Source organism: Juglans regia, chromosome 6, assembly GCF_001411555.2.
Source record: "Juglans regia cultivar Chandler chromosome 6, Walnut 2.0, whole genome shotgun sequence".
Taxonomy (NCBI): Eukaryota; Viridiplantae; Streptophyta; class Magnoliopsida; order Fagales; family Juglandaceae; genus Juglans; species Juglans regia.
Window position 1 is genome coordinate 8,993,024 of NC_049906.1, and position 13,760 is coordinate 9,006,783.

General features: G+C 33.6%; 1 protein-coding gene across 1 annotated transcript; it reads left to right on the forward strand.

Annotated features, from left to right (window-relative positions):
- Nucleotides 1–6,614: 6,614 nt before the first annotated feature.
- Nucleotides 6,615–8,809, forward strand: LOC108985789 (patatin-like protein 2). The gene is made up of 7 exons (XM_018958212.2): nucleotides 6,615–6,840; nucleotides 7,048–7,229; nucleotides 7,388–7,562; nucleotides 7,761–7,925; nucleotides 8,036–8,338; nucleotides 8,437–8,612; nucleotides 8,724–8,809. The coding sequence occupies exons 1-7, from the start codon at nucleotides 6,706–6,708 to the stop codon at nucleotides 8,806–8,808; spliced, it is 1,221 nt and encodes a 406-aa protein (XP_018813757.1). The 5' UTR covers nucleotides 6,615–6,705; the 3' UTR covers nucleotide 8,809.
- Nucleotides 8,810–13,760: the final 4,951 nt, after the last annotated feature.

Sequence of the window (13,760 nt, forward strand, 5' to 3'; positions counted from 1 at the left end):
GACCAATAAATTGGGTTTTAGAGCCTTGGTCCTGGTTGAGTATGTAATACCAAGGTCCAAGATACAGCTCAGGCCCGCAAAGATGCCCACTTGCCTGTAAAATGGTGTTGTTTTGGTAAATGAATTTCTCTTCTCGTTTCCCTCTCCTTCTTCCCCTGACGGTTTTCTCCCCCGTGTTTCTTTCCTCCTCGTCCTTCTCTCCCCATTTTACTCTGCCCACTCTCCTCATTCTTCACAGTTTCTCTCAACCTCGACAGATTTTCTTTAGTTTCCCTCTCTCTTGTTGCTCTCTCTTCTATGTTCTCTCTCTGTGTTGTGCCATCCATCACTGCCGTAAGCCAAACAAACCCCTTCTGGTTTTGAATAACCATTGCCGCAAGCCATCATCTTCTATTCCCTTTACGTTGTGACCATTGCCCTCTGATATTGTTCTAAGCCGTAGCACCTCCACCAAGGGCCACCATCACTGTTGCCAACCCATGAATGAGTAAGCCACCCTCGATCCCTCACGGAAAATCGCAAGCCGCACGTCCCACGTGCACCACGCCAAGGCCACGACCAGCCCTATACACGTCAATTTCCATAGCCTTACTTCATGTTGTGCAACTCCCAGAGGAAGACCACCGTCAGCAACCGTGAAGACCGAGGGTAAGGCCACACGGACATGCCCAATGTCCTTTGTTTGGGAACCTAAAACAGAGCACATGCTTTCTTCTCGTGAGCCACAAGGTTGGGGCCACCCTCCTTCGTTCGACCAATGCAGACCAACTACTGGAGCACGGACTAGGCCGAAATCGTTAAAGAATCGGTATGCCAACAGTAGAAATTCCTTAAAATCGAAGTTGGCCAGTTTGGTTTAGGTTTGAACTTGGTTCAAACTGCCGAACTATCCGATTAAATAAATAAATATATTTTTATATATATCTTAGGTAAAAAAATATAGTTTAAGTGAAACGGTGTTGTCACTTAAACTGCATTGTTTTAGACTTAACGTATACAAAATAAATATAAGTGGAATGACGCCATTTTGTATTTAACATATTAAAAGAAAATATAAGTGAAATGACGCTATTTGGCCTTAAACCAAATAGTGTCGTCTCGATTTGAGCCATCTTCTTCCCTCTCCCATATTCTTTTCCAGTTCGATTTCTCTCACTCTCTCTCTCTTTTCTCAAACTATAACTCTCCCTCACCTCTCTAAAACGAAGCTTCACTCCACCACCGCCGACCTAGAGCCAACCGATAAACTGCTAGAATCAGTACGGTTGGTATTTCTCCTACCCAGCGGCCGGTTTGGTCCGTCTTCCTCTCAAAATCTTCCCTATTGGTCGATTTTCACCCCTAGATCTAATTATTGCAGTAGAAGGTCTAGCCGCCAGCTTCCGCATCGGTGAGCCTCTATCTCACCATCACTTTCATTTTACAAGTGGAAAATTATCGTGTATCCTCCATAAAGCAACCATGTACAAACCAAAATTATGTATTTGCCCCTTAACTTGAAAATCAATGGCAGGAACTGATTTTATGTTGGACTTGTTTATGTTGAGTTGCTCCTTGGGTTGTGGGTTGGGCTTGTTTTACAGTTGGTGTTTATGCTGGGCTTTGTCTTATTTTGGTTAGTCCAGAAACTCATATTATTTTTACAATAAATTACTTAAGAATTGAAGTTACATTATTAAGTATTAAATTTTTACAACTAAATTTCAGTAGCAATTAACAAGATTTTAATTTTATTTTTAAACACTTTAAGTCTTATTTAATTCTATCTTCTAAATGAGTTTCTGCAGGTTATGTTAATTGAAATTCATATAATTATTTTATTAAGTTGTAAATTGAAAGTGTACATAGGTTATTGTATAAATTAAATAATATTAGTATCTATTAATTTCTGTATATAACAAATAATTATTAAAGCTATTTCCATAGTATATATGTTAGTAAATGGAGAATTTTAGCAAGTCCTTTTAGAAATTTAGTAACGTTTAGTATTCCGTATAGGTAACGATTGACATTCGTTCAGCACAGTTGTGGAAAAATCCAAATAAGTCAAAAAGTCCAAGTAAGCGGGATTCCTATGCTAAACTTTACATAAAAGAAATTGAGGTTTGATTTTGAAAAAATATGCATGTTTGTTATGGAAAGAAATTTGAAATAACTTTAGTTATTTGTTTAACATTACTCATAAAATCTGTATGAAAGAGAAGACTATTTTTGTCATGACTGATGTAGACATGAACAAATTTTTGACATTCTGTTTCTAAACTGTGCAAAAAGGACGAATATGAAATCTGAAAATTTGTGTATAAATATGTGAAGATGCTCTGAATCTATTTTGATTATGTGAAGATGATATGATTCTGTTCAGTACTCTTTTTTAATATGATATGACATCTGAAAACCTTTGGCATGACATTTTGATTCTATATCTAGTTATGTTTCTGCTCTACTCTGACCTTACCATAAGTGTAAAACTGTGGCCTCTATTATATGGTTGGTACCAACATCTCTATTTTTGAGTGCACTCTCTTTGAAAACAAAATAGTTTTTTTGCGTAGTCTTTTATGTGTACACACTCAAGGCTCCGAGGTTGAATAAGTGGAATATTTTCAATATGATACTTCCTGGTTTGACTACTAGGGATAGCACAACCCCACCACGAGGTTAAATATGGTTTCTGTTTTGATATGATGCTTTGATATGATATGATATAATAAGATGCTATTGTTCAGTTATGTTATGCCAAAGGACTTTTGAATATGAATATTTTGAACTGTCACTCTAATGTTCTGATAACATGTTTTGGATTTTGTGAAAAGACTCATGTTTACATACTAGTATATGTTCTCTGCTTACTGAATTGTTGATAACTCACCCCCTTATCTTCACAATATTTTCAGATGATGTTGATGGTTCAACTGAGATCAAGAATATGAAACATGACCAAGATTAGTTGAGGATAGGAAGTTGAATACCTAAGAGTACCATTGCTGATAGAGGATTTTTATTTGCTAGCGTGGATTTCATTATGTTTATTTGGTTTATTGAGACTGGTGTAATTGCTAGTTCATTATGTTGAGGTTATTGGGAAATTGTGGAACCGTTGATTTATGTTATTGGATTATTCGCATTGATGACCTCGTAGAGGAATTTATTCAATAAGTTGAAATAGAGGAACTTATGTTTTGTTTTGGAGCCTTTGTAAATTATTTTTGTATTTGGAAGACATGATTATAGGTGACAGGTGGTGACTCTCCAACCCATCTGGGTACGGGGCGTTACAAGTTATCACACAAATACTTCTATAAAACCATGCATTAGTAGTCTAGGGGTGGCAATACGTGTTTGCATGTCGTGTTTGTATTGTGTCAAGTCAGTACTAGACTATATGGATCAACCTGACACGACTCGCTCGTTTAATTGTCAGACCTTAAAATCCTAATAAATAATGGGTGACACGATATAATTCGCTTAACCAGTTTAGTAATTAATTTTTATTGGGTTATCCTGGACACGAACTATTTAACTCGTTTAGCCTGTTTCATATAAATAAGTTGAGCTGACCCTATATTTATTTTTTAACCCAATTAATATAATTTCATATATAATATAAGAATAAATATATAAATTATTCACAATTATAACTGGATTCATGATAAAGTATTTTATTATCAATATACAAACCAATTAAAATATATAGGAAAACTAATATTTTCATAGAATAAAATTCCCTATTAACAAAAAGTTTAATAGTTTGATATATTAAGTAATCAAATACTAATATTAATATTAAACATTCCCAACAATTAAAAAATACATAAAACTAAAAATTTATAAAATTAAAAAATAGGATTTATTCATGTTATATAGATTGATTGTGGATTTTATGGATTGACCCGCAATTGACAGTTTATCAATCGTGTCGTATCGGGTCAACTCGTTTTGATTCAAATTTATTTATATTAAACCAAAACTAGCTTATTTCGTGTCGTGTTAGTTATGAGAAAATAGTAAGTAAAAAAATTAAAGTCCAATCTTTTTTTGTTACCAATTAGCAATTTTACTAGCTAGTTCAAACTTTTGTGGGAAAATAATTCAGGTGGCGCTTAAGAGCATTGGCATTGGATTAGCCAAATGCCTTTTCATCTTTATATTTGACTAATTTTAACAATAAATGGCCCACATTGAATTAGCCAAAGACTTTTCATCTCAACTATAAGCTATAGTAATTTCATTTTTCTTTCCAAAGATGAAAAGTCATGTAGCAAGTCTAAACCCATTGTTTATTATATTTTGGCTCCTCTCTCTAGCGGCTCTTTTCCTTCTTCTTTCCCGGGACCCTTTTCCTGCAGTTGTGATGTATTGCCTCACATTATAATATGGTGGGATAAAAGCAACAAATATCATCTCATGTTCGTTGCTCTACCTTTCTCTTTATATGGTGGGATAAAAGCAACAAATATTGATATTGATTTTGTTTATTGGATTGTGAAAATAAAAATGAAAATGATTGTTAGAAATTATAGGTGATTATAGGAGGTTATGAAAATAAAATTAATTAAAAAATAAAAATTAATTATAAAAGTATAAAAATAAAAAATAATAATATTTTATTATTATAGAGAGTGTGATGACTAATCTAATATAGACTTTAAATTTTGAATGATTAGTTAAAAGTGAAAAAATTATATATTAGTTAAAATTTAAAGAGTAAAATAGTCAATCCAATACCAATGCTGTAAAGAGCCAATATTATCGTTTATCGTTCGATGAAGTGAGGGACGATAATTCATGCATGAATAAAATATATAAATAAATAAGTAAATGGACTTTCTCCTTTAGCACCATTGAGTATTATATTGAATTTCAAAAGCTGACCAAGAAGAAAACGTACGGAGAGTAGCGGCCGGACGGGACCGGATAAGATCAGAGTAGGAAATTTGGTAAAAATATTATAATGAGTTAATCCCTTTTATTCCAATTTCTCTAGTAAATAATTAAAAAGTTCAAATATTTTTTAATTAAATGGAAGAGATACGTATTAAGATTGAGTACTGCATGTTCGTGGCAAGATCAGATTTAACCTCGTCCAAAGGCCTTGCTTGTGTTTGGTAGATAAACTCTGACGTTCGTCCAATGTTCATCTTTCGGAAAGGCCGGAGCTGGCAGACAACCAGTGTGTTAGCTAGGCTCGTGTACTGGGTTGGGAGTGCTCTCTTTGGCACCCTGCAAAACAAGATAGAATTAATATACATAGAACACCTATATATATACACATACATATATATATATATATGATTAATAATGCTACTTTGACATCTTATTTTTTTACTTAATAGTTAAGACAGTGACTATTAATGTATTAATATATTTTTTATATTTTTTAAATGTTTTAAAATGATAAAAAAAAAATGTATAAAAAAATTAAAAAAATTGAAAAGTTGATTTTAGCATAATGGTAACTTACACCGGGCATATACGAGCGGCAGAATAGCACTACTCTATATATATATATATATATATATATATATATATATATATATATATATATATATATATATATACACGCACATATCACATATATATAATATATATTTGGTGTTTAAGGTGAACTTGGGTGTTAGGACCGGAGAGGGGGGGCACTTGATGATCATGATCTGGGTGAATCAGTATATGAGTACTATATCATGCATGAAAGGGTACTTTTGCGTGAAAATATTGGTATCTGTAATCCTGGAGCCTCAGATTGTGAGTCCAATAAGGTAGGTCGATATCTTGGTCAAGCTGCCAATGCACCACTTTAGGATAATGAAAATTAATACTAATTTTTAGACCAGGTCAGCAATCCCAAAATATAATATTAGTTTTGCAGAGAGACATGTGGAATCATTGTACGCTAAATTCAGGAGGATTGTTATGCATGCTTAAATATTGAGGCATGCGTGTAAATAAAATATATTATTAATCTTTGTTTGACCAAGTTTACCAATGAATTTGAAGCGTTCTTCTCACTGATTTTCATCCAGCTAGGGTGATGGATAAGCATGTAATACTTTTGCTGCGTAGGACCCGTAATGATCAGAAATTAATTAAACACGTGTCTTATATATATATATATATATATATATATATATTTGGCTCGTCATATAACACGACTTAAGAATATGACACAAATCATGATCATATGCGACAAAGGCATATGGCCGAGCTAGCATAATTCACAGTTTTTAAATTGGAGTTGTAAAATTCGAAACCTCTCACCCTCAAATAATAATAATAATAAAAAAATCATGATGATATGCACTAGTTTGAAGATCCTCAATATATATCCCACGTGAAAAGTATTAATGAATTCTTACCGAGCTGTTATTAATAAATCATAAACATATTATATTATAGTCCAAGAAACATGTTTGGAAAGTTTCAACAGCTAGGAGACGAACATATGCAGTTCCTCGATCCTTTGTTCAAAGGCGGCCATACATGTACGTACCCTATGAACAGAATTGCGGCAAGAGAAGCTAGGACATAATAATTAATTGAAGATGGCCTCCAGAACTGAGGCTATAAATACGTGTAATTTGTCGATGGATCAAAGCCAAGAACAGAAACTTAAGCTTCCTTTGATCTTCCATAAACAACAACCAAAGCAATCTTTCGCTTCTTAAGATCATCACTTACGTATAACCTTAATTTTTCGTCTTCGTCATGGAAACAACAATGTCGGTTCAGCCTCAGCACCCAACATACAGGAACTTGATCACCATTTTAAGCATTGATGGGGGTGGTATCAGGGGGATTATTCCTGGAACTATACTAGCTTTCCTTGAATCACAACTGCAGGTACATGAATATATATATATATATATATATATATATATATATATATATACACTTTGGTTTACCGGGAAGTTTCAATATCTAGGTCTTCTATAAACACACATGCATATGTGCACAGCCGAAATTTTATATATCCAGTACTGCAGAAGAAGTTATATGAATGTCACCACGTAGTAACAAGTTTGATATGACCATGGCGTGTATATATAGGAGCTGGACGGTGAAGAAGCTAGACTTGCAGACTACTTTGACGTGATTGCTGGAACAAGCACAGGTGGTCTTGTGACCGCCATGTTAGCTGCTCCAAATGAAAATAATCGACCTCTCTTTGATGCCAAGGATATCACGCCCTTCTATCTCCAACACGGTCCTCGGATTTTCCCACAGAAGGGGTATTATTCTTGATATATACTTGACTACTCCCTCCTTCACAATAGTAGAGTACTACTGTATATCTTACTTGTACAGTACATATGAAAGCTTTTGTATATTCTCCATATTTAAATATTAACTAATGAAAATCTTTTGGTCTTGAATCTTTTGATTACAGTGGCTTATATGGAATCTTCAGATCACTGATAGGGCCCAAGTATGACGGGAAATACCTTCATGGGGTTCTAAGGGAGAAATTAGGAGAAACTCGGCTGCATAGCACATTGACCAATATTGTTATTCCAACTTTTGATATCAAGAATCTGCAGCCAACTGTTTTCACATCCTATGAGGTCTGATCTCTCTCTCTCTCTCTCTCTCTCTCTCTAGAATCGTGAGCTTCAGATGTTAGTTTCCTTTCATATAAAATTAATATTAATAAATTCTGAGCTTATGATATAGAAAAAATCGAATTCTTTTCACTTTTACGAGTCTGACAGGGCAAGAAATATGTATATCAAAGCCATTGACCTCATCCCTCTTAATTGCAGGCGAAGAAAAATCACTCCTGTTTGAATGCTCGACTATCCGATATATGCATTGGTACTTCGGCAGCTCCAACATACCTTCCTGCTCATAACTTCAAGCACCAAAACGATGGGGGAAAGGTTTCTGAATTCAATCTTATAGATGGAGGTGTTGCTGCAAATAACCCGGTATAATATTTATATATAATCTTTAAAGTGATATTCTTAAGTTTTAAAGTTCCAAAAAGTTGAGCTGATTTTTTTTTTTTTCCTGGCCTTTTGTTGGCTCCGTGGTCCAGGCTTTAGTTGCCATAAACCAAATAACGAAAGAGATCTTCGATGCCAATCCTGAATTCTTCCCAATAAAGCCCACAGACTATGGTCGCTTTCTTGTAATCTCATTGGGCACTGGCTCAGGAAAGATAGAGAAAAAATACAGTGCTCAAATGGCAGCAAAGTGGGGCCTTCTTGATTGGCTAGTTCATGGCGGTTCAGTTCCAATAGTGGATGTGTTTACTCAAGCAAGTGCAGATATGGTTGATTTGCACCTAGCTGTGGTTTTCCAAGCCCTTCATTCAGCACAGAATTACCTCCGAATTCAAGTAAGAAATTGCTTCTTTTGATCTAGCTGGGTTTCAATGCTTGCAAGGGATTTAAATTTTCAAGTTATTAATTACAATTTCTATAAAATATTGTTTAGGATGACACCTTGACTGGGACAGCAGCTTCAGTTGATGACTCTTCAAAAGAGAACTTGAACAAACTTGTAGAGATAGGGGAGAAACTGTTGAAGAAACCAGTATCAAGAGTGAATTTGCAGACGGGTCATTCAGAACCAGTCAAGAATTGTGGCACAAATGAGGATGCTTTGAGAATGTATGAAAAACAAATGTTTGAACTCGCATAAATACACATGATTTCATTATTTGATGTTGTAGTACTCATAGTTTATTATAAAAATAATTAATACATAAATTCTTTCTGCAGGTTTGCAAAAAAACTTTCTCAAGAAAAAAAGTGTCGTGAGGCCGGAAAATCTACACACATGGAGCACGTTGATCCAGATTACTAGTCTCTGAAATCGGGCTATTCGTGATCACCTCCATTCTACATATTTATAGCAGTTCTCAATGATTTGCTCCCTTCTAATTCATACTATTCTTTTCATAAAATGAATTCATTCTTCGTTGATTGTAATTTGATGCATGCTACAATAAACAAAAAACTTGTCAAGAAATTTGAAAGTTTGATGTAATGGTTACGAATAAAGTTATATGTGATGATTGAAAATGTTAGATTCATGAGATTATGTGTAACATTAATATTGTGAGCTTTTTACCATATATTAGACAAATATTTGCAAAGAACTCAATAGCAAATTATTGTGTTGAAATTCCAACTTTTTAGTTAATAATATAATTAGGATTAGATTTAAATAATTCTAAGTTATAAAGAAGCTTATGAATTGTTAAGGATTTTGATTATAACACCCAGGCTCAGCACCAAGTCCAAGCTAAGCACTTGTGCTATAAAATTTTTCTTTTGGATTAATATGTATAAAAAACCGTTTGAGTTTTAACGAATAATTTTAATGTAGGTTATGGACCTAAAATTTATTTTGATAGAGTATGAATTTTATTGGATTTAATAATTAGGTTAAAATCTTCTAATGAGCCAAGTGGGAATTGACGCAAGAAATTTTTGTGACAAGTTCAATTATTTTTAAAACTTGAGACAAGGCTATGAGAATTTATCGAGTACTAGGCCCATTAGTATGTAACGGGAGAATTTATCGAGTACTAGGCCCATTAGTATGTAACGCCCTGTCCCCGATGATCTGGAGAGTTAATTCATATTACTTGATAATCAACTCTAATACTGCTAATATACTTCCAAAAGCTCTAAATTTAACGTAAACACTTTCAATTTAAACACTCATTTATCAAATCATCGATATAGAAACTCAAAAACTATATCAACTTATCTACAAGTCACTTAAACTTACATTTCAACAATATAATGATAGACTCTAAATTTCCAACATTATATCAACTCCAATACTGCTAATATACTTCCAAAAGCTCTAAATTTAACGTAAACACTTTCAATTTAAACACTCATTTATCAAATCATCGATATAGAAACTCAAAAACTATATCAACTTATCTACAAGTCACTTAAACTTACATTTCAACAATATAATGATAGACTCTAAATTTCCAACATTATAAAAAAATTCTGATTCAAACTAAATTTCTCAATATAATCAATTCTTTAAAATACCATGTCATCAGAACACAATAAAATTTTCTTAACAATAATTGTTAATACTCATCGAAACTTTCTATTCTTAATCCACTATTCTTAAGTCATCTCGCACAATGCTTCACAGTCTTGATCCTTAGTTGAAATGTCCAAAATCATCTGAAAATATTGGAGATAAGGGGGTGAGTTATTAACAATTCAGTAAGTAGAGAACATATACTAGTATGTAAATATGAGCATTATTTTGAAATGCTGAACAAAATATTTTCTCTCAAAATGAAAAATCAGAAAACTTCTTTTCAGAATGCAAATCGAAACATGTCACAAAAAATATATGAGCGAAACTTTCTTATTCAAAATTTCCTTGGTATAACATAACTGAAACATCATATCAGAACATAATTTCATGTTTAACCCCTGTGGTAGGGTTATGCATTCTGTGGAAAGCTAAGCAAAACATAAATCACCATGAATATTAAGACAATTGCACTCAGAATAGAAAACCCCTATTATATCCCGAGGTGGGTCAGAGGTCATTATTATATTCTGTGACAGGGTTAGAGGTCACTATTGTATCCCGTGATAGGGCCAGAGGTCATTATTGTATCCTGTGACTTGGCTAGACGTCACTATGTATCCCGTGACAAGACCAGAGGTCACTATTGTATCCCATGTCAGGGCCAGAGGTCACTATTATATCCTGTGACAGGGCCACATATCAGAGTAAAATAGAATTAGAATCAGAGTCCGAACAAAATCAGGACCAGAGCCAGAACATAATCAAAATCAGAGTCAGAACAGAATCAGAATCAGAATCAGAGTCAGTTGGAAATATTCTGAAAGCAAATGTTTTGATTCTGATTCAGTTGGAAAAATCAGAGTCTGATATTTTTCGTAACATGTTTTGATTTTGCATTCTGAAAGCAAATGTTTCTGATTTTGCATTTTGAAAGTAAATATTTTGTTCTGCATTCTGAATTCTAAAAATGCTTATGTTTACATACTAGTATATGTTCTTTGCTTACGTACTGAGTTGTTGATAACTCACCCTTTATCTCCACAATATTTTTAGAAAATTTGGATATTTAAGTTAAGGATCAAGATTATGAATTATGAGTGAGATGATTTAAGAATAGTGGATTAAACATAAAAAATTTCTATGAGTATTGATGAGTTTTATTAAGAAATTTTGTTGTGTACTGATGACTTGGAATTTTGGAGATTGATTAAATTGAAAAAATTAGTTTGAATCAAATTTTTTATATGATATTGAAAATTTGGAATCTATAAATATATTGTAGAATTTGAGTTTAGTGATAAGAAGTAACTCTCCGACCTCATGTGGGACCGGTGCTGAAAAAGCTCTCAATAATCTAAATTAATTAATTAAGAAAAAAAAAAACTAGAATCAATCGACGTGAAATAAATTGTTAAACTGGCCTGCAACTATTTTTGCCTCAAAAGCTTTGAAGAAACCATGGCTTGGCCAAGGAATAACAATTATCTAGGAGCTGATCAGAGTGTGTGAGTGATACCTTTCCAGCATGAATTGTTAGGAACGATGAGACAAAAAAAACCTAATCTTGCGGGCCGTCGATCAGGTATGATCTAGATCAGTCAAATATGAAAAAAAAAAATACAAATGCAATAAATCCTTGTTAGACTAAAACAGGCCCAACATGAATTTGCCGTCTATAAACAAAACCAGGCTCCAGACTAAAACAGGCCCAACATGAATTTGCCGTCTATAAACAAAACCAGGCTCCAGACTAAAACAGGCCCAAAATGAATTTGTAACCAAAAAAGTAATTCTAAGATGTGGGACAATGCTTGGTCACCGAGAAAGGTAAACTTCAAAAGTGACCGATTTTTATTTTTTATTTTTTGGTTAAGAAAGTATTTTTAATGAGTTTGTGTATTTTGTTTAAAGGTTCAAAAAATATTTGAAAAAAAAGTACAATTTCAACGCAGGAGTCACCTTTTTCAATGGCCCTACTATCATTGCCAAAAAAAAAAAAAAAAAAAAACTAGACATATCGAAAAGGAATACTAATAATTTTGGGAAGAGTTAGTGCAAATCTTTCGCATAAAGGGACAAATCCACATGAAAATTTCAATTCCGTTTCCTGCTCGTTCTCAACTTTATCGATCCCTTCCTCATGAAGGATCAACATTTCCATATTTAATTTGGTGATCGGAAATTAGGACATGATGCACCTACCTACGGAAAGAAATTCAAGTCATATGGTTTGGCTAAGGATAAGAAAAGAACAAATAAAAAAGGGAATAATCACGGATTTAATTAGATATATTCCTAGATTAAATTAATCATATTAAAATCAAGGGTCCTCATTGAAATCATCCTCCTTTTGGCATATATGTTTATAATATACTAATTAAATATCGATAGCACTGAATTCAAAAGAAAAACCTGTTACCAGGGTTCAGGTTACGGGTTTCGGCCTGGAACAAATCCGGGTTGGTACCCACATAGAAAAACTTAGGGACCTTTTTTTTTAGTTTGAATGTTTTGATTTTTTTTTTGTTCATTTCTAGCAACTAAATGGACAAAAATTCAAAAGAAAATGCATATTATGTCCAATGAATCATCCATTTTATGATTTTTTTTTTCTCTCTTTTCCACATGGCTTTTTATTGGTGGTCAAGGAACATGAACATGTACTTTGTCCCATTGCTATTTTCTTACTAATTTTCTTTTAAGCATTACATGCATTGTAATGGAACGAAGAGACATGGGTATAACCTATATTTGATCTTGGGGATGATGGGCTATGGAAGTAACATAATTAAGCTGGGTTAGAATTATTTACTAATTGGGATTTGTGGAAATTAAAGATTAGTCCTAATGCTAATAGATGATGATAATTTGATTGAAGATTCAAAATGCATATAAACAATGTAATATGTGGTTTTCATATAAACAATGTAATATTATTTAATAAACAATAAAAAATTAAATAAATAGAGTTTGAATGCTGCATCAATATTTTTTTCATGAAAAAATATTCATAACATGTAGGCTTTGATTAAAAAAAAAATGAAGTGCAACCCGGAACCTAGGTTCCGACCCGGGTTTAACTTTGACTAACCTGGTCTGGGTTTTGAACTTGGGTTTTGGTCCTGGTATACCTGAGTTCTCGGCCTGAAACCTTGATGAATAGTCTTAATAAGTTGATAACAATTGCTATTAGAGTCCCCTATTATAAGGATCTTCTATTGCTACTAGACTTCTAAACTAATGTGCTCCTACTCATGCTGGATTTCTATTGTTGTTGGATAATGCACGTAACATCCCTCCTTGCTTTAAGGAGTACCTTGTCCACAAGGGTAGAAGACTTGGGACATCGTTGCTCAAACGAGAAGGCCTCCTCCCATGTCGCTTCTTCCATATGTAACCCTTGCCAGTGAACTAGAATTTCTTTTCTCCTATGAATATGTTGGTCCAAAACGTCTACTGATGGGAGAAGAGATTCTTCTTGTTGAGCCACGGGTGGGAATTGTGTTGCTACTGTGATTGCCACCCCCACCTTTTGCTTTATTGTTACCACTAGTACTACATGAGAAGGGTGTATGACCCTTGTGACCAATATCCCGATGAAACAAATTCTGCCAAATCACAAGCGGGATCCGGAGACGTCAAATTCACCTTCTCTTATCTTGTCGCTCAATATTGGGTGGTATTTGCTTCTTTAATTACCTCTAACCAATTAAGTCCTGGTTGTGAGATAGCTTGCAATT

Coding starts and splice junctions, on each gene's coding strand:
- LOC108985789 (XM_018958212.2), top strand. CDS start 6,706: ATGGAAACAACAATGTCGGTTCAGCCTCAGCACCCAACATACAGGAAC. Junction 6,841..7,047: donor TCCTTGAATCACAACTGCAG/GTACATGAATAT, acceptor GTGTATATATAG/GAGCTGGACGGTGAAGAAGC. Junction 7,230..7,387: donor CGGATTTTCCCACAGAAGGG/GTATTATTCTTG, acceptor TTTTGATTACAG/TGGCTTATATGGAATCTTCA.